This window comes from Pseudophryne corroboree, chromosome 3 (genome assembly GCF_028390025.1).
Source record: "Pseudophryne corroboree isolate aPseCor3 chromosome 3, aPseCor3.hap2, whole genome shotgun sequence".
Lineage (NCBI taxonomy): Eukaryota > Metazoa > Chordata > Amphibia > Anura > Myobatrachidae > Pseudophryne > Pseudophryne corroboree.
The window spans coordinates 672332291-672357070 of NC_086446.1; the positions used below are offsets into that span (position 1 = coordinate 672332291).

The 24780-nt window shown below is 43.5% G+C and overlaps 1 protein-coding gene across 5 annotated transcripts in view; it reads right to left on the minus strand.

Annotated features, from left to right (window-relative positions):
- Window positions 1-2317: 2317 nt before the first annotated feature.
- BTRC (beta-transducin repeat containing E3 ubiquitin protein ligase) overlaps window positions 2318-24780 on the minus strand; it is a 410877-nt gene continuing 388414 nt past the window's right edge. For all 5 annotated transcript variants that reach the window (XM_063961896.1, XM_063961897.1, XM_063961895.1 and 2 more), the window contains 4 exons: window positions 21072-21182; window positions 9447-9525; window positions 3720-3913; window positions 2318-3030 (listed from right to left, as the gene is read on the minus strand). In XM_063961896.1, the coding sequence (XP_063817966.1) occupies window positions 3752-3913; window positions 9447-9525; window positions 21072-21182 (352 nt within the window). In that variant the 3' untranslated portion in view covers window positions 2318-3030; window positions 3720-3751. The remainder of the gene's footprint in view (window positions 3031-3719; window positions 3914-9446; window positions 9526-21071; window positions 21183-24780) is intronic.

Below are 24780 nucleotides of genomic sequence, written 5' to 3' on the forward strand. Positions count from 1 at the left end.
TCGACTTGAGCGTACTCTCAATCTTGCGGTCTGCCGGCTCTTTCAAAGCGGTAGACCCAGGGACAGGTAAAACCACCTTTTTAGACAATCTAGATACAGAAGCGTCTACTATAGGGGGGTTTTCCAACTTTTTCCTATCCTCTTCAGGGAAAGGAAAAGCAACGAGAACCCTCTTTGGGATCTGGAATTTTTTCTCTGGGTTTTCCCAGGATTTTTCAAACAATGCGTTTAATTCCTTAGATGCAGGGAATGTAAGAGAAGCTTTCTTATGGTCTGCAAAGTAAGCCTCCTCGACCTGTTCAGGTACCTTGTCTGTAATGTGTAAAACGTCTCTAATGGCCTCAATCATGAGTTGCACCCCCTTAGCAAGGGATGCCTCCCCCCCCAGTATATCCCTATCACCCGTATCAGAGTCGGTATTCGTGTCGACCTGCATAATCTGGGCAAGGGCACGCTTTTTTGGGCATATACCAGTGGATTTTGATGAGGTAGTGGGAGCAGAAAACGACAAAACCTCTACAGATTTTTTTAAAACCTGTGTTTCCATCTCATTATGAGCTATCCTAGATGAAATCTGGGATATCATTCAATAGAAGCCACCTATTGGGGTTCGGATTCAGAAGGCTGAGACAGTATATTGCATTCCTGAGTACAAGGAATAGACTCTTCTGAAGAAGATACACACTCTGCAGCACAAGATACAAAGTCCCTAGACATGGTAATGTGAGATATATTACATACACACACACAGGAAAATGTCAGACAGTTTCCCCCAAGTACCTTCAGAGAGACACAGAGTTAAGGAGCCAGCACACACAGAGCGCCAGTAGGCAGTTATATAATAAAAGCCTGGCGCTGACTGAGTAACCTTAATAGACTACACAGTACTATAATGTGAATAAACACACTCCCCCCCCTTCTATAACCCCCTGGTACCGCACAGGATAGCTGGAGTTATGTGGAGGGTCAGCGCTCTCTGTCAGCGTCTCTGATCTGTGATCTGCAGGGAGAAAATGGCGCTGGTGAGTGCTGGATCCGCTCTGAGGAGGAGCTCCGCCCCCTGTAGTGGCGCGTCTTCCCGCACTTCTGGAGATTATACTGGCCTGAGGTAATGGTGGCTAGTAGCAGTACAGAGTCCCTGATAGCAATAGTGACCAGTGTTTAGGGTACTGCGCTGGCCCAGGGCTCCCCTCACAGCGCCGTACACTGTACCTCTGAGCCCGTCGGAGTGCAGCCTTATAGCGCTGCGCTCCCACCCTTGTGCCGCCATTCTCGCCGGTGACCCGCTTATCGGGGACACCGGCGTCCTTCTCACCACCTCGATCTTCTGACTCTGTTAGGCGGTAGCGGCATGCTGCGGGAGTGAGCGGTCGCCTTGGGGGCTAACTCAGTGGCCTGTCAGCGGAGATAGGGGCCATTAACCTCTAGGGTTGGATCCTACTCCCCCCCTAAGTCCCACGAAGCAGGGAGGCTGTTGCCAGTAGTCTCCCTGTACCTACAGTAACTCTTTAAAAAAATAAAACTAAAACTAAAAGAACTCCTAGGAGCTCCCCTAGCTATGACCGGCTCCACCGGGCACATTTTCTAAACTGAGTCTGGTAGGAGGGGTATAGAGGGAGGAGCCAGCCAACACTATTCAACTCTTAAAGTGCCCATGGCTCCCAAGGGACCCGTCTATACAACATGGTACTAATGTGGTCCCCAGCATCCTCTAGGACGTAAGAGAAAACTCTTTACACATGGAGTAACAAAACATCAGAACACAATAAATGTGATGCAATAATTGCATGTGTGTGTATTTCCATATTGTACTCTATTCATTTACATCTCCGCTGAAAAAGTCTTTTGAGGGGCTAAAAATGTAGGAAATTCAAGAACTGAATCTTCCCATGGATTAATTATTCCTTGCATACTTACTTACTCTCCCGAAACCTGCAGGAGACTCACGATTGTTTGGCCAGTCCCTCACACCCCCAGAGGAGTGGGCATCCCTCCCGCATCCTTACCAATTCCTAGTGAAGTGGGCAGAATGGGGAGAGTAATACCAGGGCTTCTCTAGAGAGGAAACTGCCGAAGTAAGCAAGTATGTATGTCAGAAGTATGAGATGTGATTCCTGTTTTGTGGTGGTCTACAAAAAAAATTAAATAAAAGAACAGCCTACATACTACATAATACAAATCGGGAAATAAAATCTTAAATAATCCTTTTCTAACATCGCAAATGAAAATTATGAGGAGTTTTACAAGTGTTTGTCTTCTTATGAGATAATGAGATTTCTAATCCATTTCTTTTTACTCTAAAAACTTTTAATGGTCCATATAGATCTATAGAAGATGCTACAGCACTTGAAAGCAACAAAAAAAAATATACAAGCAAACAATGAAGAATGAAAAAGAAAAAAAAAAAATAGAAAAACAATAATTTAAAAAAAGAAAATCTCCCATGCTTACTAGGGTAAAAAAAGGTTATTATATTTCACTATGCGCGTCTTAATTATTCTTAATAAAGAAAATAACCCTATATCCGCTCAGCACTTCACGAATACTTGCAAAAGTTCAGCGAGTTTCCAAACTTAACCACATCTGAAGGCAGTGTGAGTACGGGACATCAAAGGAATTGTTCTTCTGCTTACAGCAAAGCAACAGACACTCTGGCAAGACATTTAAATATACTGTATTTAAAGGATCTGTGATTGGTTAAGTCTTTGCTTCTTACATTGCAGCAGTTTGTTAAACGTTATCTCAGTCACTGACACAGGAGTGTGCAAGCTTCCAGCTACGTAATAAGCAGCATCCCCTGTAGCAACGAAGGAGTTCAAGAAAATAAATAAAGTAAAAGAAAATGATCTTCAGATTTCAGCACTCCAGTCATCCGCTGTGCAGATAGGGCCGGGCTGCTTCCAGTTGTCTGACCACGTTATTCCAGGGTGTGCCAGCAGCTCTTTCTTCTTCCTCAAATACTGGTCAAGTTAATAGTTTATTTTCCCGACATTCACAGATGATTCAGTTACTAGATTTTCCATATAAATCCTGCATTAGAGCAAAGAAGAACATTATCAGACTACATAATCCAGCAATCAAGTCAAACAAAGTATATAAAAACAAATTTGAAATTCATTATTTTTAACCCACACTTTGGCTCTGCCTATTTAAATCCCAGATTACTGCATACCTCCCCCAACTGTCCGGATTTGATGGGACAGTCCTGTTTTTCAGACACTGTCCTGCCGTCCCACCTGTGGGCTGCGGTAACCCGCGGTGGGGAAGGGGTTTGGGAGGAACCTGTCACTTGCTGCTCTGCTTAGCATAAATGAATAGATGCTTTGTGCATGTAATCATTTCACAGGAGAGAGACTGGGGGCTCGTTCAGCAGGAGTTGGTGTCAATATACTAGCGCCCGTCATCCCGGTGGTCAGAATTCTGACCGAGGGATGCCGGCAGCGGGGCGAGCGCAAAAGAGCCCCTTGCGGGCATGCTGCGCTAGCCACACTGCGGGAATGGTGGGCTATTGATTCTCCTTCCAGGGGTGTCATGGACACCCCAAGATGGGGCATTGGTGTCGGTATCCCGGCGCTGGTATGCTGAGCGCCGAGATCCTGACAGCCGGGATATTGAATGCATCCCGTCCAGCAGCTCCCAGAGTACAAGGCATAACCCCACAGCGACAGAAAATGGTGGTGTGGCTCATGGATGGCATACAGCAAGCAAGCCAGTCTTACCTTTGTAATTGTGAGGTACTATAAAGTGTGGTTTATCTTGAGATGTATGTGTATGTTCTAGAAGGAGAACGATTGGACTCCGCAAGTGCTTCTGGGTCATTTAGAAAGTCCCAGATGAGGATAGTGTCATCATGAGAGCTGCTGACTATCTGGAACTCATCAAACTGTAGGCGAAAAACTCTTCCTGAATGTTCCTGATAAAAAGACAGACAAGGTTATAAAATCATATACAGATAAAATAGTACAACATATCACTTGTAACAGGGTGGGTGTTTTGAATAAAATAAAAAATGTAGCTAAAATATTAAAAATGTTTTCCCTTTCTTTTGGCCTTTTTTTTTCTTTCCGTATTGATATCCTGTTAGGTGGCTCTTTCTCTTTCTGCTAAGATGTCTCATTGTTCTGTTATATTGCTGACAATGTGGTTTTTTTTTCGCAATCAGATTTTATTGAAACACGACAGCAAAACATACAAACAGTTTAGATAAAGCAACTGTGATATAACATCAGAAATCATAAATATCGAGGAGATAGGACATAAGTATATCCCAAAATACAATATGATAATACATATTTAAAATATCACAGAGGCAAGCCATTCCATTGTGCCGCCCATATACAACATCAAAATAAGTCACTATCAATATAAAAGTAGAAGAGAAAGGCAAGAAGAATAGGAAAGACAAGAAAGTCAAAAGAAAATAAGAAAGAATAGAAACCTGTGTCATCTAAGAGGTCATAACAGGATGGGGAGGGATGACAGCAGTATAAAAAGTGTAATCAGGGGTCTCTGTAAAGCGTAACCATGGGTACCAGGTGGTAGTAAAAGCAGAGGAGGACAACTTTGATTAGGATGTAAGGTCTTTCATTAGCATGTATCGGTCTAATCTCCAGAAACACGGCACGGTTGCCCTTGCAGCATTCATCAAGTGTCTGAGTAATGAATTTTTGAACTGTGACATGGGCATCTCCATGAGATTGAGTAACCAAAACTCTGGAGTATCTGGCAATGAGAGACCAGGGATTATCATTGATAACCTTCTGATTGTCTGCCAGTAGTCTGTCAGTTCCGAGCATGACCACCAGATATGGAGTGGAGAACCCCGCTCCTGGTTACATCGCCATCAGAGATCCGATAATGTCAGAAACATCCGATGAATATGCACTGGGCACCGATACCATCTGGATAGGATCTTATATTGGGGCTCCAGAACCTGGATGGAGGCTGACAATGTATTTGTTAGATGTTACTTTGATGTCTTTATAGGCCATAACCTGTTTTTGTTTCCCCTCCTAATTTTCTTTTTTGTATCGCCTACGCTTTTATTGTTGTTGGAAATTCCAGAAAAATTTATATAAAAAATAAAACAATATCCCTTTTATAACTTGCTATTTATTCTATAGAACAGTGGTTCTCGAAATTGGTCCTCAGAACCCCAAGCAGTTTACAGATCACCTGTGGATCTTTAAATAGTGACAGTTGGTAGCACACCTGTGCTCAGCTACAGATGTAGCCACGCTCATCGTTCCCGCGATGTAGCAAAGACGCAGCAAGAGTGCCCGCTTGCGTGTGCGTATGCACGTGTTCACATAAAAGTCTATGGAGCGAATGCTGGTTGCGACCAGTCGCAGCCAGGCCTCTTTGCACTATGCCGCGATGTGCATGCCCATGCGTACGCATTGTGGCATAGATGAGAGTGGCTACATCTGTATATACAGTATTAACTATGTGTCTCTCTTCCCCAGTCCTCAGGATCCCCAACTGTTTCCAAAGCACCTGGCTGGCCACAGGTGTGTTATCAACTGTCACAATTTAAACATCCCCAGGTGACCGTTAAACTGTTTGGTGTCCTGAGGGCAGAGTTTGAGAACCATTGCTATAGGGTGACATGAGGGCTTAGCAGTTAAGATTGCAGAACCTTGGAGGATTTAAATCTAATTAGGGTGCTGCTCGGTCCTAGTGCACGTTTGTGTGGCTGTGGTAGATAGTAAACTCCCCTGGAAATACACAATCCCTTTGTACTGCACTGAGTGATATGTTGGCGCTACATAAAGAAGAAGAATGTAAAAAGATGCGTTAAAGCCCTCACACTTGTTACATGAGCTCAGTACAAACAGTTGAATAACAGAAGTGTAAAATAAGAAGATTCATTAGTAACTTTTATCATGGTAAGACCAGACCACGTTGTATCCAAAGAGTCCTTATCTTATACGCCTCTAACTGCTGCTGTCTTTAAAAGCTAAAAGCTCATTGATCACAAGATTTTATGAGCAGTTTTTTTTATAGCTGATAAATATTAGGGCATTTAGCTCGTATACGGTATAATACCCCTCAATGCCCCCCCCCCCAAAAAAAAACAGTTTCTAAAAAAGAAATGTTTCCATTATAATGAAGCAATTTTTGACCTGTGTTTCTGTATTAGCAAAATGTGTGTCATGAACCACATTACAATTGCTACATGTTTTAAAATCGCTAACTACAGTAACATCAAGTAATTATTTTGTAACAAGGACGTTGGTTCTCTAAATAAATAAATGTGAAAACATATTTCAAACTTAAAAATTGCTGCTTGTGCGTCTATTCACATTACTTTGTGTCTAAGATGCATTTCCACTGGAAAAAACACAAAAAAAGGATGCTTGGTGCTACTGGGTCACACGGCACTCACATGTTATGTGTAACGCAACCTGTAGTGCACGGAGCAAAGACATAAGAGGACACATCTGTATGTCATCGTTACCCAGTCCCTTGTTATACTGCTTCCTACGTGGGCATGGCATAAGAAGAAATCTGTAGCACAGTACAGAGAATATAACAGACTGTTCTATTGATTTTTTCACATTTCTTTTTGGGAGAATTTTTTTTGTTAATAAATTGTAATAAAAAATAACTGTGTTGGTCCAATTTTATTAGTATTTAAAATAAAATAGTAGTGGCAGACCTGCTCTATGATATTGCGACCCAAAATCCTCTTTATACCTTTCACGTCACTATAATCTGCAGTCTTGTACATTATATGCTGTGAAACAAAGTCCTAGCATTATCGCATTGATTCAGGCAGACATCGTAATGTCTTACAGACTTCAAAGCCAAGATAAATGAGTCTGCAATCAACAGCCTTGAACTATGAACCTTCTCCTACTGCTTGCAATTTGAAGAGAAGCTATAGGAGGCTATTGCATTTCTGGTACTAAGCCAAGATTAATTTTGGACGGCCATAATGGTAGCTCTCTAAATTCTGATCTCCCGTGGTCACAACCATACACAAACCACAGCTCCGAACCTTTTAAGTGTGCTTCTATTTAACAGGCCGCAGTGAAATTTTGCCAAGAGGGAAAATAATGGTGTCTGGATGAGGCAGCAATTACACAGATCTTGTTTCACATCAACTTCAGAAACAAATTAAGAGGACTATGCTTCATGCCAGTTACTAAACATGCAGAAATGAAGCTTTGTAGCGGCCCCTTCCTTGCGCTAAGTATCATAGTCTCTTTTGCAGTACAAGCTAAACGGCAAATCAAAAATATATACATGGCTGTAGGAAATCCTTTTAGGACAGGATACTGACATTATGCTTTTCAGTACTTTTTATAGGACATTTTATTACATACAGCAAGAAGGTACTGATTATAATGGAAAACTAGATTAATCTTTGTGTATAACTGCATAATACACAGGTGAGGCCTAAATATAACCTATTTTTATTCATAACATACATCCCAAATTTTTTGGGGTGTCCTCTGGCTCCTAGGAGAGTGGCTGGTCCTTCCCACATCCCACGCACTGCCTAGTGAAGTGGGAAGGATTGGGGGAATAATACAGTAAATTGCAGAACTGTGGTGATGGGAAGGGGTGGAGGGCAATATAAAATGCGATTCTGTGATGTCAGTTTGGCCACACCCCCCGTTCATACAGTTTCAATTAGCTGCATTATACCACAAGGGGACGGGGTCTAATGACAGAAATTATGCTATTAGCTGCCACCTGTCTCTTCTATGGGCTTCTCACAAAGAACAGATTATTGCAGTTGGCAAACATGAATTATAATCCATAGAAAAAGATAATGCCCACAGACTTTCTTGTAATATTTGTAGAAGTTATTATACAGATGTGTCCACTTACATCTAGCCTCACAGCATGTTAAACAGCCCTTTTAGTCAGGTCATGACATGACTTGGTAGCGCTGAGTGTCTTTTTCTTTATGTGACTTTTTCCATAAAAATGCATCTTATTCACAAAATGAAGCGAATATGACGCACAAGCAGCTTTTGTTGATTAAAATGATATGCTGCATGCCTATATTCTGTGTGCGGCTGTATCTGCATACGAAATGCTACGCTACAGTGTTTTCCTAGAAAAAGATATAACATGAGAGATTCGATTTGGGAGGGGTGCGTTCAAACTGAAATCTAAATAGCAGTGTAAAAATAAAGCCGCCAGTATTTACCCTGCACAGAAATAATATAACCCACCCAAATCTAACTCTGTCTGCACAAGTTATATCTGCACATGTTACATCTGCCCCAACTGCAGTGCAACATGGCTTTTCCCAGTTGTGTGCTCTTTTGGTTTGCTAATAAACCTGCATCAGGCCACAAGAACCTAATTTATTGTATGAATTTATAAAAATCTATATTACCGTGGTGTTTAAAAGATATTTAAGTATGGTCTCAATCAGTGGTTCCCAAACTATTTTGAGCCACGGCGCCCTTAAGTATCACATTTTTTTTCATGGCACTCCTTATTAAGAAATTCAGTCAATTTCTGTCACTCTGTTAAACTAAATACAGGGGGCACATTATTGTATAATACATTTTTTTAAATGCATAATAGAATTTATAATCTGTACGTTATATAATTGTTGTACTATTCCCACTGCATTGTATTACTATTTTCCCCAGTAGTGAATTTAGCTAAAAGCAGTGATACTGTACAATTACTGGAGATGTACTTATGGCAAAATTAGAACAGAAAACTTTGTTTTGTAAAGCGTTCATAAAGTAGACCAAGAGGAAGAGAGAACTAAATATTGTTCTGTAATTATTTTACCTGCACAATTCCTTCAACCTTTCTGGGTCTCAGTGAAGACGTTAGTGAATTGGCCGGCTGAAGGGTCACTAATATTGACAGACTATGGAGGAGATTTATCACAGCTTGGAGAGAGATAAAGTACCAATCAGCTCCTAAGTGTAATTTTTTTCAAATACAGCCTGTAAAATGAAAGAAACCGATTTGCCGGTACTTTATCTCTTGCCACGCTTAAGATAAATCTAGTCCAATATTATAAATACTGGCTCATTACTTATACAATAGGATTGCCTCTGCAAACTGAAAACACATTTTCAGCTTGCAGTCTATGAATAATAACTATTACCAATAACTGTTTCAAATCAGAACAGTTTAAAAATCAAATTACTATTATTCTATTACACAGTGAAGTAACTGTAGGATTCAATACAAGCTCCATTAAAACAATATGAAATCATACTATTAATGTAAATATTATGGAAATGTGTTAAACATCTACACAAGTGTGTACAGTACATTTGTTTTCTTTAACTGTTGTTGTAATCCGCATGCAACTACTGTGCAGAACGTGTTGCCTGCTAAACAATCAAACTACTCCTGTGTTATTAAATAAGCAAACTATTTCTCTGCGATTCCAGCATGTTGTAATGCCTAAATGTTTTTGAGGAACAAAACACAACAAATCTCTGTATAGTTACCACAAGTGTCCGCAGACAAAGTGTCCCAGCGGGAGCGCGAGGATCTAAAGCAGCCACAAGGTCCCACACTTTAATTTTCCTGCAAGCCAAAGAGTAAGTTATAGATTGCTAGCAATAGTAAGAGACAGTACAATAAAAAGAGCACAGTTCTCAACAAATTAAATGTTGAAATACAGAATATCACTCTGTAAGTATATAGAACAATACATGAAGGCTAATGGGCATTTTTTTTATAATGCCTTTCATATCACTGAATTAAGAGCTGTTGCAGTGATTACCTGCAGGCCAGATTCAGAAATGTACACCAATGCTGACGCAGCTGCAATTTAGTACACAGCGGCTGTGCAAAAATATGTAATTGGCGCAGCTGCCAGGATTTGTACTGAGACAATTACTGGAGGCATCTCACATCCTCTGCTCGAGTGTGAAGACATTGAGGAGTATTCAATTCTTTGAAAAGTCAGTTGGGTGTCTGTTTTTTCCTATCTAATAGACAGGAAAATACGGACACCCAACCGACTTTTCAAACCATTGAATTCCACCCATTGAATGCACACCGGTCACTTACTCTGCAAAAACTTACCTCTCTGAAACCGCACCAATGTGCAAAACTACGACATTAAGTCCATCTCTGAATCAGGCTCTGTATCATCTTTTACTTATGGGGTCTATTTATTCAATTAATCCAACAAGTCGGAAAAACAGCAATTTTCCAACTTTTTTAGGTTGAATCTGGATTCAACCTATTCAAGCCTGTTGCCATTTTTCTGACTTGTTGGAAATTCAGTCTTGTTGGTAAACACGAGGATCGACGAATTAGCCGCAGATTCATGTATTTTATCGAATTTGCGGGCGTTTCTGACAGGTTTTTAGCCCCATTAACTTAAAAAAAAGTTGGATTGGCATTGTCGAAAAAGGGCTAAAACCTGTCGGAAATGCCTGCAAAATGAATACTGAAGTGTCGGATCCTCTCCGTCAGAGAGGATCCAACACTAATTAAATACTGCCGATATCAAATTACAGATGAAGAATCAACTGGATAAAAGTGCAAATCAGAGAGCTTTTACAATTATCATTATTTATAGTTTTTGGGACCTAAACTAGCAGATGTTAAATGTTCCAAGGCTCAAGCTAACACCTTTCCCTATAAAATTATATTTTTGTGACCTTTACAGGGGTCTTCTAACTTTATACAAAAGGTACTAGTAAATAAAGAATTTAAGCCATAACCCCCACCTATACTGGTTTGAGAAAGTATGTCCCGCTCAGGGCAGAGCAGTGGTGCAAGAGCCACGATGGATGAAACAATCACATGATTGCTTATGGGAGGAATACAGGATGGGGACCGGCTAGGATGCTGGAAGTGCTGAGCAATCCCCCGTGACTTAACTGAAAATACGGGAGGTATAATGAATCTATAAAATGCATTAAGACTGAAAAAGCGATTTTTTTTTTGCATAATGTATGTTTTACTTCACAATCAAAATGTTGATAGCTGAATATTATGTTAGTATTTGCCACTATTATCCGATCATGGATTAATATTAAATAACATGGAAGCTGTAACAAATCCATTTAATTTATATTGCTTTAAGTGTTAGAAATGAAGTTATTCTATAAAACAAATTCTTCTCTCTCTGTATTGTGGACTGTGGTAGGATTGATACTATAGGCCAAATATATTTAGCCAATAGATGCTTAACACGGGTTAAATATGGGGGTTAACTTTAGGTGCAATGAAACTGACCTTTTTTAGTGGACATCAATGAGTGACAATCACCTTTTTACCGCAAGGATATTTTCCACTTGTTCATTTTGTTTATGGCAGATCCACACAGAAAAAAAGAAAATACAGGTGCACACTCTATAGTCCTAAGCAATACTAATCGGAATAATTATAATAAACGCTGCAATCTAACATAGAGAAAATGTGAGTTGCTTAGCACAGTTTTTGGCCAAAAATAAGTGGACCCACCAACCGTGACCAGGTGACCTCATCTGGTGTGTTCCTAACACTAAGGTTCAAGTCCATTGCACGGGAACCCCCTCCCCCAAGACATCACAGGACAACTGCCCCAAGCATCACACTAGTGAGAGGTTAAAGTGTTAGTAAGTGTTACATAAATAAGAAGCAAGATGAAATGGCTTCCACACAGGTATGCCTCATACGTTAATTAAGCCAATAACATCCTGGCATGGTCAGAGTCATGTATAAGAAGCTGGGATGTCCTGAGTGGGCAGCACAGCTGTAAGGTAAGGGATTATTTGGCAGGAGCATCAGTGATGAGAATGACTGAATATACTGAAGTCAACAAAGGGCAACAGTGGGCACATAAGCCATACCTCACACATACTGCGCATACTTCATCAATTGTGATCTCCATTTAGTATGTATTATTATGTGCAAGGTAAAAGGACCAAGCAAGTGCAGGTCAATTGATTACTACTATAGTTCTAGTCTGTGGGGCAAGCATTTGCAGCATTTCTTCCCTAAGGGGAAGGGTGCTAATGAAAGTGACAATGCCCAAATCTGCACAGCACATGTGGGAACTCAGTGGCTACATGACCATGACCCTGTATGTCCTTCTCCAACATCAGTTATAAACCAACCCATACAGTTACGAGATATTCTGGAACGATGCCTGTAACATAATTTTCCACCACCATATATCAGGTGTCAGAGGAGCGGCATCTTTGTGGCTCTGCACCATCTCAGCATTAGTTTACTAAAGATCACACAGGCATGTGGTTGCCAACACCTTATTAGGACATCTTATAGCAGTGTTCACATTTTTTTTTATCCACTAACTTTTAGATACCATGCTTTCACTTTATAACATGATAGGACCTCGCTGTCACTATACAACGGGAATCCCGGCGTCGGAAAACCGACCACCAACATCCCTAAGTAAGTATTGGGTCACAGTTAGTGGTGTTAGGATTAGGCATTCTGGGGGTGGGGGGGTTATCTGTAGCCACCACCTCCCGGAGTCTTAGCCCTAGCTTCACCCCTGGTGCCTTAGCCCTAGCAGACACCCCAGGCGAGTTAGGGGATAGGTCAAATAATTACCCCATCCCCTGTCGGCATTCTCAATTTAGGATGCCGGTGTCTGTCATGTGACCGCCAGCATCCCATACTTAACCCGAATAAAACACAGGAAGGCCTATCTATATGCCTCTGTACGTATACCAGTGATGCCACAAAGCCTAGTAGCCACTGCCATCCTTCCCTAACTGCAGCTAGGTCCTGAACAATGCCTTATTCCTGAGCCTGCCACAAGGAGAGGTGTGATACAGGAGATAGACAGTCATTAGGTCGACAGTAAAAGGTTGACAGTGTCAAAAGGTCGACAAACAAAGAAAATGTGGGGTGTTGCTTTGCGTCTTAGTACATTTTTCCCCCCAATTTGTTAAAATGCGTCCCCTGGCAGGCTCACTTCGCTCGCCACGCTTCGGGCAAAGTTACTGAAGGTAATAGTTTGTGACATGGATAGTAAATGCAGCAAAAGTTGTAAAAATGTAGAAAACTGTAAAAAAATAATAATAGGATTTTAATACCTACAGGTAAATCCTTTTCTCTTAGTCCGTAGAGGATGCTGGGGATGCTTCAAGAACCATGGGGTATAGACGGGATTCGCAGGAGACATGGGCACTTTAAGACTTTAAATGGGTGTGAACTGGCTCCTCCCTCTATGCCCCTCCTCCAGACTCCAGTTATAGGAACTGTGCCCAGGGAGACGGACATTTAGAGGAAAAGGATTTATTTAACGTTTTTAAACTAAGGTGAGATACATATCAGCTCACACCTCAAAACACGCCGTACAACATGGCATTCAACAACAACGCATGCAACGGCATGAATAACATCAGCCACAGACTGACTGAACTTAACTCAACATGAGCGTAACTACAACCAAACTGCAGATACAGCCCGCACTGGGACGGGCGCCCAGCATCCTCTACGGACTACGAGAAAAGGATTTACCGGTAGGTATTAAAATCCTATTTTCTCATACGTCCTAGAGGATGCTGGGGATGCTTCAAGAACCATGGGGTTTATACCAAAGCTCTAGAACGCGCGAGAGAATGCGGATGACTCTGCAGCACCGATTGACCAAACAAGAGGTCCTCCTCAGCCAGGGTATCAAACTTGTAAAACTTCGCAAAGGTGTTTGATCCCGACCAAGTAGCCGCTCGGCAAAGTTGTAATGCCGAGACCCCTCGGGCAGCCGCCCAGGATGAGCCCATCTTTCTGGTAGAATGGGCCTTCACAGATTTTGGTAACGGCAATCCTGCCGTAGAGTGAGCTTGCTGAATCGTAGTACAGATCCAACGTGCAATAGTCTGCTTGGAAGCAGAAGCCCCAATCTTGTTGGGAGCCCACAGGACAAACAGAGCCTCTGTTTTCCTAATTTGAGCAGTTCTGGCGACATATATTTTCAAAGCTCTGACCACATCGAGAGACTTCGATTCCGCCAAAGCGTCTGTAGCCACAGGCACCACAATAGGCTGGTTTACGTGAAACGATGAAACCACCTTTGGCAAAAATTGCTGACGAGTTCTCAACTCCGCCCTATCAGCATGGAAGATTAAATAGGGGCTTTTGTGAGACAAAGCCGCCAATTCAGATACCCAGCTTGCAGAAGTCAAGGCCAACAACATGACTACTTTCCAAGTAAGGAACTTTAACTCAACCTTACGCAAAGGTTCAAACCAATGAGATTGCAGGAACTGCAACAACACATTCAGATCCCAATGCACCACTGGGGGCACAAAGGGAGGTTGGATGTGTAGTACGCCTTTCACGAAGGTCTGAACTTCTGGAAGGGAGGCCAATTCTTTCTGAAAGAAAATCGAAAAGGCCGAAATTTGCACTTTAATTGAGCCCAACTTTAGGCCCACATCCACGCCAGCTTGCAAAAAATGGAGCAAACGCCCCAGCTGAAATTCCTCCGTAGGGGCCTTCTTGGATTCACACCAAGACACATATTTCCTCCAAATACGGTGGTAATGCTTTGCCGTTACTTCTTTTTTTTTAGCCTGAAGAAGTGTGGGAATGACTTCATTGGGAATACCCTTCCGGGCTAGGATTTGGCGCTCAACCGCCATGCCGTCAAACGCAGCCGCGGTAAGTCTTGATACACGCACAGTCCTTGTTGCAACAGGTCCTCTCGTAGAGGAAGAGGCCAGGGATCTTCTATGAGTAATTTCTGAAGATCGGGATACCAAGCCCTCTTGGCCAGTTTGGAACAATGAGTATCGCCTGAACCCTTGTTCTTCTTATCATCTTTATCACCTTTGGAATGAGTGGAAGTGGAGGTAACACATATACCGACGGAAACACCCACGGTGTCACTAGGGCGTCCACCGTCATCGCTTGAGGGTCCCTTGAACTGGAACAATATCTCTGAAGTTTCTTGTTGAGGCGGGACGCCATCATGTCTATTTGAGGAATTCCCCAACGACTTGTCACTTCTGCAAAGACCTCTTGATGAAGACCCCACTCTCCTGGATGGAGATCGTGTCTGCTGAGAAAGTCTGCTTCCCAGTTGTCCACTCCTGGAATGAAGACCGCTGACAGAGCGCTTGCATGTTTCTCTACGCCCAGCGAAGAATTCTCGTGGCCTCGTCCATTGCCGCTCTGCTTCTTGTTCCGCCCTGGCGGTTTATGTACGCCACTGCTGTTATGTTGTCTGACTGAATCAAAACGGGCAGACCGCGAAGAAGATGATCCGCTTGCAGAATGCCGTTGTAAATGGCCATTAATTCCAGAATGTTCATGTGCAGACAAGCTTCCTGGCTTGACCATTTTCCCTGAAAATATCTCCTCTGTGTGACTGATCCCCAGCCTCAGAGACTTGCATCTGTGGTCACCAGGATCCAATCCTGAATCCCGAACCTGCGGCCCTCCAGAAGGTGAGAACTGTGCAGCCACCACAGAAGGGAGATCCTGGTCCTGGAAGATAGGAATATTTTCCAGTTCATGTCCAGGTGAGACCCAGACCACTTGTCCAGCAGGTCCCACTGAAACACCCTGGCATGGAACCTGCCATACTGATTGGCCTCGTAGGCCGCCACCATCTTCCCCAGCAACCGAGTGCATTGAAGAATCGACACTCTTGCCGGTTTCAGAATCTTTTTTACCATGTTCTGTATTTCCAGAGCCTTTTCCACTGGAAGAAAAAAACTCTGTAATTCTGTATCCAGAATCATACCCAGGAACGACAACCGTGTCGTCGGAACCAACTGTGATTTTGGCAAGTTTAGGAGCCAACCATGTTGTTGCAGAATCGTCAGAGAGAGTGCAATGTTTTTCAGAAATTGCTCCTTGGATCTCGCCTTTATCAGGAGATCGTCCAAGTACGGGATAATTGTGACTCCCTGCTTGCGCAGGAGAACCATCATTTCCGCCATAACCTTGGTGAAAATCCTCGGAGCCGTGGACAGACCAAACGGCAACGTCTGGAATTGGTAATGACAATCCTGAACAGCAAACCTCAGGTATGCCTGATGTGGAAGATATATGGGAACGTGTAAGTAGGCATCCTTTATGTCGACCGACACCATAAAATCGCCCTCCTCCAGACTGGAGATCACTGCTCGGAGAGATTCCATCTTGAATTTGAATTTTTTTTAGAAAGAAGTTGAGAGATTTTAGGTTCAGAATCGGTCTGACCGAGCCATCTGGCTTTGGTACCACGAACAGACTCAAATAAAAACCCTCCCCCTGTTGTGATGGGGGTACCGTGACAATGACTTGATTTTGACACAGCTTTAGTATCGCAGCGCATACAACCTCTCTTTCTGGAAGAGAAACTGGCAAGGCCGATTTTAAAAATCGGTGAGGGGGCACGTCCTGAAACTCTAATTTGTACCCTTGGTCTACTATTTCTAATATCCAAGGATCCAGGTCCGAGTGCACCCAGACCTGACTGAAGAGCCTCAGACGTGCCCCCACTGGTGCGAACTCCCGCAGAGGAGCCCCAGCATCATGCGGTGGATTTGGTAGAAGCCGGAGAGGACTTCTGCTCTTGGGAACGTGCCACAGCCGGTGACCTTTTTCCCCTTCCTCTCGCAGGAAGGAAGGAGGACCCTCGTCCTTTCTTGTATTTATTGGGCCGAAAGGACTGCATCTGATAGTGGGGCATTTTCTTCTGTTGTGCAGGAACATAAGGTAAAAATGACGACTTACCCGCGGTAGCCGTAGATACCAGGTCAGTGAGGCCGTCACCAAACAAGACTCTACTGTTAAATGGTAACGACTCCATCGCCTTCTTAGAGTCAGCATCAGCATTCCATTGATGAATCCAGAATGCTCTCCTTGCTGAGACTGCCATGGCATTGGCCCTTGATCCCAAAAGGCCAATATCCCTTACAGCTTCTTTTAAATATGCTGCAGCATCCCTGATATGACCCAGAGTCAAAAGCACATTATCCCTGTCTAGGGTATCTACCTCAGATGACAAGTTATCTGCCCACTTTTCAATAACGCTACTCACCCATGCCGAAGCAACGACAGGCCTGAGTAGCGAACCCGTAGTGACATAAATGGATTTTAGTGTATTTTCCTGCTTACGATCCACAGGATCCTTTAGGGCTACCGTGTCAGGAGACGGAAGCGCCACCTTTTTGGATAGACGCGATAAAGCTTTGTCTACCGTGGGGGTTGACTCCCACTTTTCCCTGTCCCCAAAAGGAAACGGATATGCCACTGGAATTCTTTAGGGAAACTGTATCTTCTTGTCAGGATTTTCCCAAGCCTTTTCAAAAAGAGCGTATAGTTCATGAGGGAGGAAACGTTACCTCAGATTTCTTTCCTTTATACATACAGACCCTAGTATCAGGAACAGCAGGGTCCTCTGTTATATGCAACACTTCTTTTATTGCCACAATCATATACTGAATGCTCTTAGCCAGGTTTGGATTCATTCTGGCATCACTATAGTCGACACTGGAATCAGTCTGTATCTGCTATCTGGGTAAAAGCACGTTTCTGTGACCTCGAAGGGGTCTGAGCTTGTGACAATGCATCCTCCATGGATTTTCTCCATGTCCGGTTCTTAGACTCAGATTTATCAAACCTCTTAGACAACCGAGTCACATTTGCATCATGTACTGAATGCTCTTACCCAGTTTAGGATTCAATCTGGCATCACTATAGTCGACCCTGGAATCAGAGTCAGTGTCGGTATCTGTATCTGCTATCTGGGTAAATGCACGTTTCTGTGACCCCGAAGGGGTCTGAGCTTGCGACAATGCATCCTCCATGGATTTCCTCCATGTCCGGTTCTTAGACTCAGATTTATGTAATTTCTTAGTCAACCGAGTCACATTTGCATTCAAAACACTCAACATATTTAACCAATCATCCGTTGGCGGTGCCGACACGGGCACTTTCACAGTCTTTTCTGTCCCCACTCCAGCCTCCTCCTGGGAAGAGCACTCAGCCTCAGACATGTCGACACACACGTACCGACACCCACAACCACACTGGGGCTATAGGAGACAGACCCACAGCAAAGCCTGTTAGAGAGACACAGAGGGAGTTCTGCCAGCTCACAACCCAGCGCCTATCCCGGTACTGAAGCGAGTAAAAAGACTGCCCCAGACCGGTTAGCGATATATATATATATATATATATATATATCAATTAGCACAAAATCACTTGTGCCCCCCCCCCCCCCCCCCCCGTTTTGCACCCTGTTACTTGCACAGCAGTGTGGATGTCAGAGCCAGCGTTTCTGCAGCTTCTGTGAAGAGAAAATGGCGCTGGTCAGAGCTGTGTGTGCTAAGCCCCGCCCACTACATGGCACACTTCAGTCCTGCTTAAATTTATATTTATACTTGCGGGGGTCCCTTAACTAGTGCCTAGGCACTGTTTTATCTTATGCCAGTGCTGTTTGAGGTTTTCATGCTGCCCAGGGCACCCCTCCTGCGCCCTGCAGTGCCGTGTTATGTGTGGGAGCATGGCGCGCAGCGCGGTACCTCAAACGCGTCTTCTGCCGTCACTGAAGTCTTCTGATCTACTCATACTCACCCGGCTTCTGGCTCTGTGAGGGGGGTGACGGCGCGGCTCCGGGAACAAGCAGCTAGGCGGACCAAGTGATCGAACCCTCTGGAGCTAATGGTGTCCAGTAGCCTAAGAAGCAGAGCCTTTGAACTCAGAGAAGTAGGTCTGCTTCTCTCCCCTCAGTCCCACGATGCAGGGAGCCTGTAGCCAGCAGGTCTCCCTGAAAATAAACCTAACAACAGTCTTTTTCCGAGAAACTCAGGAGAGCTCCTCAGTGTGTGACCAGTCTCTCTGGGCACAGAATCTAACTGGAGTCTGGAGGAGGGGCATAGAGGGAGGAGCCAGTTCACACCCATTTAAAGTCTTAAAGTGCCCATGTCTCCTGCGGATCCCGTCTATACCCCATGGTTCTTAAAGCATCCCCAGCATCCTCTAGGACGTATGAGAAAAAACGCGTCGACCATACATCGATCTTATGACCCTGTCAACCTACTGCATGTCTACCACTGACTGTAGACCTTTTTAGTGTAGCTCTATAGACCGGATACCCACAAGGAGCACCCTTCTACACTAATCTGCAAAAGAGTGTACAGTAAAAGGTACATATTCTAAAATAGATTTTTGTGTGCAAGTACACACTCAGTCTTCACTGGACTACACCTCCCTACGTGGCTCATATATTAGGTAAGCAAATAACATCCCACCATGGGCAAGTATAAAATAATAAGCTGCCCTGGAAGACTATGGCAGAATAACTGTAAAGGTGCATACACACAGTGAAATTTTCTGTCTTCGATTTTAAATATGCAATATGTTCTATGCGATATTGACTGTGTGTGTGATTTTGACTAAGTGCCAATTTTGACTATACTTTAGTACTAGATAGCCAAAACTGACTTGCCTGCACAGTCTATCTAGCCTTGCGATACCGACCCCGCGGGAGCGCGCATCTAGATTGCATCGGTAACGCACGGTGGCTAACACCATGCGATTTGCACCATCTTTCCTTGTGATTTTACATAGTCAAAATCGCAAGGATAAATCTCACCGTGTGAATGCACCTTTAGAGAAATTACTTTGAAAGATCAATGATTGTTAGGGAATGTTTGGCAGACACTTCAGTTACCTAACAATTCACCCGATATAATCAGCCCTGGATCCTGCCATATATACTTATATAACACTTTCCTAGCAAAATGAGTGGAAATAAAGTTTAATCCTCCAGTTACACTGCTGGGAGCAGACGCCGCACATAATGAAGACTAGAAATGTCATGCTGATGACCTGTAAATAAATAGCTCACTTCCTGGGCTTTATCTTGCTCTATCTTCTAGCCTGTCCTCAGTGTACGTACCATAGCAGAACTGTGTAACACTTATAAGTGTGTTGTAAGCGGTGTTTAGTGAGAGTCATGTGATGAAACATGAGTGAGGGCTGCGGTCAGATAACTGATGCTAATTAGAGCAAGGCCTTTAATAATGAGGCCCCGCGGTGAGCAGATCAGGAATAGATTTTGATAAATGCTCCGACTAATGAAAGATACTGCAGCTTCGTTACAACCGAACGAAAAATAAGAATATTTTTACCACGCTTTTCTAAAATTAACCAAGACAAATGGCATGAGTACAGGTGATGGTAATTAATGGAGCATTTAATGGCATCTGATACAGAAGCAACACATCCTTTGTATTCTAATTCCTAGGAAACAAAACCTGAAACCATCAGTGTTTCTTAGCATAACAAAAGCTAATTTAATTTTTACTCAAAACATATCACAAGATAAATAATTTAACCGGGCCAGCAGTCTTAAGCCTAAAGCTACATTTGTAGTTATGTTGGGTACACAACTATACCGTCAGGCTGATCAACCAGACAATTGTATTGGTGTGTACCCAGGATATACAGATTAAACTGCCCCAGCGCCTGTCAGATCTCATAGAAGAATGTACACACTGAGCTATTTCTAGATCAGTGTGTATGGGTGTCACAGGGGGTGAAGCTGGGTACACACTACACGGCTGATCGGGAGCATTTAATATGATCAGCCAAGTGATTGGTATTATGTGTGGTATTTAGAGTTCGCAGGGGGGCACCGAACACCCTAGCACCGGCCCTGACTATGTGTAACCAGTTTTAGGCACATAAGGAACAAGGAACATGCCTATATGTACTGTACCTGCTACATAAGGGCCCCACAGCCATGTTTATACCCTTCTACCCATTAGACTTACTTGAAGAATTGAAAACATATAGTTCACCAATGAGCACAATACTATACTGGAGCAATACAGCCACAATGCTCTGTACACTGGGACACCCTGGATAATCTTTTTGAACCCTGACAAGCTTATATGAATACTCTATAAAGAAGTCCAAATAGTTCTGCTTCAACTTTATCTTCACATGACTAGCACTTTGGCTGGCTGGCTAGCCCGCTACGTCACACAAGTCCTGCGCCATTCAGGAAAATATATTCTGAAAGAGTGGATCTGACTTAATGGACTGCTGCAGCCTTCCCATAAGTCCAACTTTTAAACCAATACCTAATGGACTGAATAGGGCCCTGGCAAAATTCCATATTTCGAACTTTAGAGAAATCCACAGTAGAAATTTACCCATCATACGCTCCACTGACGATCCTCTTGTTGTCGAAGCGAATGCATCGTACCAATTCTTCATGTCCTTCTAGAACCCGCAAACAAGCCCCACATTCAATGTCCCACAACCTGAAAAGAAGACACTTGATTAACATAAACATGATGACGACATCTGAATTTCAGCACTTTATTTAAATCAGATTTAAAGCTGCACCAACGGCCTATGCAATTACTTTAGATGCTTAAAAGGCGGAGGCAAATGTATTGTGTTTCTGAATTTTTAGCTATTCCACTGTGATATGATTTTTATTTTTGAACCAAAAGACTTGCACATTGAAGTTTTCAATTACAGTACTCCAAACTCAATCTTGATTGTAGTGCCAATACGGTAATAAACTGTAATTAAAATTCCAGTAGTCATATGCTTGAATTTAAAGTACAGTATCTCTCAAAGAGGAAAAATATACGTTATGGTAAGAACTTACCGTTGACAACGATATTTTGGATTTCCCAAAGCAATTTAGTGGTGGGGACGCTCCTGATTAGACAGGAGAATCCTTCGCCCAAATTCAGCGTCATGAGAGGCAACAAGGCATAATGTCTAATGAATGTGTTAATGGAAGACCATGTGGCTGCCTTACATATCTGCTCTGCTGAAGCACCACGTTGTGCTGCCCATGATGGACCTACCTTACAAGTAGAGTGAGCAGAGACATTAGCCGGAACAGGGAGATCAGCTTGAGAACATGCTTCGGAAATCGTCATCCGAAGCCATCTTGCCAGTGTCTGCTTATCAGCAGGCCATCCTCTCTTGTGAAATCCGTAGAGAATGAAGAGAGAATCTGTCTTTCTGATGGCACTGGTATGAGCCACGTAGATCCTTAATGCACGGACCACGTCCAGCAATGCATCTCCCGCATAAAGGCCCGGTACCTGGAAAGCCGGGACTACAATTTCTTCTTTAAGGTGGAATTTAGACACCACCTTTTGGAAGATACCCAGATCTAGTTCTTAGAAATGCTTTATCTGGATAAAAAAAAAATCAGAAATGGGGAACGATAAAACCCCTAATTCTGATACCCTTCTAGCTGACGCCATAGTCAGTAGAAAGAGAACTTTAGCTGTCAACCATTTAAGATCTACTTTATTAAGTGGTTCAAATGGGGCAACTTGAAGGGCTTTCAGGAGTGGACTTAAGTCCCAAGGAGCTATAGGAGGAACAAAAGCATTCCCTGGAAAAAAGTACACACATCCTGTAAGTTGGCAATTTTCTTTTGGAACCATACAGTCAATGGCGACACTTGTACTCTCACGGAAGCCACCTTCAAACCTTTATCCATTCCTGCCTGAAGGAATGCTAAGACCCTGGAAAGTCTGAAAGATTTAGGGTCCATTTTCCGTTCACTGCACCAATGAACATAGGTTTGCCATATTCGGTGATAAATGTGAGCTGAGGAAGGTTTCCTTGCTCTAAGCATTGTTTGAATTACCTGTTGTGAGAATCCTCGACATCAGGATAGAGGTTTCAAGAGCCACACCGTCAAAGACAGTTGATCCAGATGTCTGTGATAACAAGGACCCTGCATCAGTAGATCTGGACGTTGAGGGAGCAGAAGTGGAGCATCCATCGACATTCTCTGCAGATCTGTGTACCAATGCCTTCTGGGCCAGGCCGAAGCTATTAGTATCACGGCACCTTTCCCTTGCTTTATCTTCCTCACCACCCTTGGTAATAGGGTGATTGGAGGAAACGCATAAGCCAGATGAAAGTTCCATCTCACCTACAGGGCATCCACAAAGATCGCTCTGGGATCCTTTGTTCTTGACCCATATGCGAGCACTTTGTTGTTCAGACAGGATGCCATGAGATCCATCTCTGGCAACCCCCACTTGTCTACTAGAGTCTGAAAGACCTCTGGGTGTAGAGCCTATTCGCTTGCCTGAATGGCATGTCGACTGAGAAAGTCCGCTTCCCAGTTTAGGATTCCCGGAACGAATACTGTGGATATGGCTGGTAGATGAAGTTCTGCCCACTTTACTATGTGACTTGCCTCCTTCATCGCATTTCGGCTGCGAGTTCCTCCCTGATGGTTGATGTACACTATTGCCGTCGCATTGCCCGAGCGGATCTGGACTGGTTTTCCCAGAAGAATGTACTTTGCCTGAATCAGTGCCATGTATATGGCCCGAAGTTCCAATATATTTATTGGCAGGCAACCTTCTTCCTTGGTCCATTGCCCCTGGAAACACAACCTTCCTGACACTGCTCCCCAGCCCAATTTATGAACCAGCCGTGTTTCTGCAGACACATTATTGTCTGTTGCAGATGACATAGGAGCAATTCCTGTGACTGTGCCAGGATTAAAAGATCATCGAGGTATAAAAAAAATTCTTATCCCCTGCTGTAGGAGATAAGCTGCCATTACCACCATAATCTTGGTAAATACTCTGGGGTGTGTGGCTAACCCAAAAGGTAGGGCCTGGAATTGAAAATGCTGTTGGAGGATAGCGAACCTGAGATAGCACTGATGGGACAGTGCTATAGGAACATGTAGGTAAGCATTATTATTATTATCCTTTATTTATATGGCGCCACAAGGGTTCCGTATCGCCCAATTACAGAGTACATGAATAATCAAACAGGAAAACAGCAACTTACAGTTGATGACAGTATAGGACAAGTACAGGGTAAATAAACATAGTTACATCAGCAGATGACACTGGAATAAGTATCAGGTGGTAGAAGACTGCTGGAGTTGATGCAGTTGAAGATTATTAAAGTAAGAAAGGATAAGCACATGAGGGAAGAGGGCCCTGCTCGTGAGAGCTTACATTCTAAAGGGGAGGGGTAGACAGACAGGGGTGACACAGATGGGGTACATGGAGAGTGTAGAACAGAGGGTTAGGATGAGATTTGTCTGGGTTTGGTGAAGAAGTGGGTCTTGAGAGCCCGTTTGAAGTTTTGTAGAAAGGTGGAGAGTCTGGTGGGGAGAGGTAGGGAATTCCAGAGAAGTGGTGCAGCACGTGAAAAATCTTGGAGGTAGGAGTGGGAGGAGGTGATCCATAGGCAGGAAAGTCGTCGTGCATTAGCAGAGCGAAGAGGACGTGTGGGAATGTAAAGGGAGATAAGATCAGAGATGTAGATGGGAGAGGAGTGGGTGAGGGCTTTGTAAGCGAGTGTGAGAAGCTTGAAATGGATTCTGAAAGGGAAGGGGAGCCAGTGAAGGTCTAGTAAGAGAGGAGAGGTAGACGTAGTGCGTTTGGTGAGGAAAATGAGCCGGGCAGCAGCATTGAGGATAGATTGGAGTGGAGAGAGGTGTTTGTCAGGAATGCCAGTCAGGAGGAGATTACAGTAGTCCAGTCTGGAGATGACCAGTGAGTGGATAAGAGTCTTAGTAGCATCCTGGGTCAGAAAGGGTCTGATCCTGGAAATATTTTTTAGATGAAAACGGCAGGTTTGTGAGAGGTGCTGAATGTGTGGTTTGAAGGAGAGGGAGGAGTCAAGGATTACTCCAAGACAGCGCACTTGGTGGCTAGAGGAGATAGTAGTGCCATCAATAGATAATGAGATTGTAGGAGGTGAGGTTATGCGGGAGGGAGGAAAGATGATCAGTTCGGTCTTAGACATGTTAAGTTTAAGAAAGCGCTGGGACATCCAGGAAGAGGTAGCAGAGAGACAGTTGGAGATACGAGTGAGGAGAGCAGGGGAGAGGTCTGGAGAGGAAAG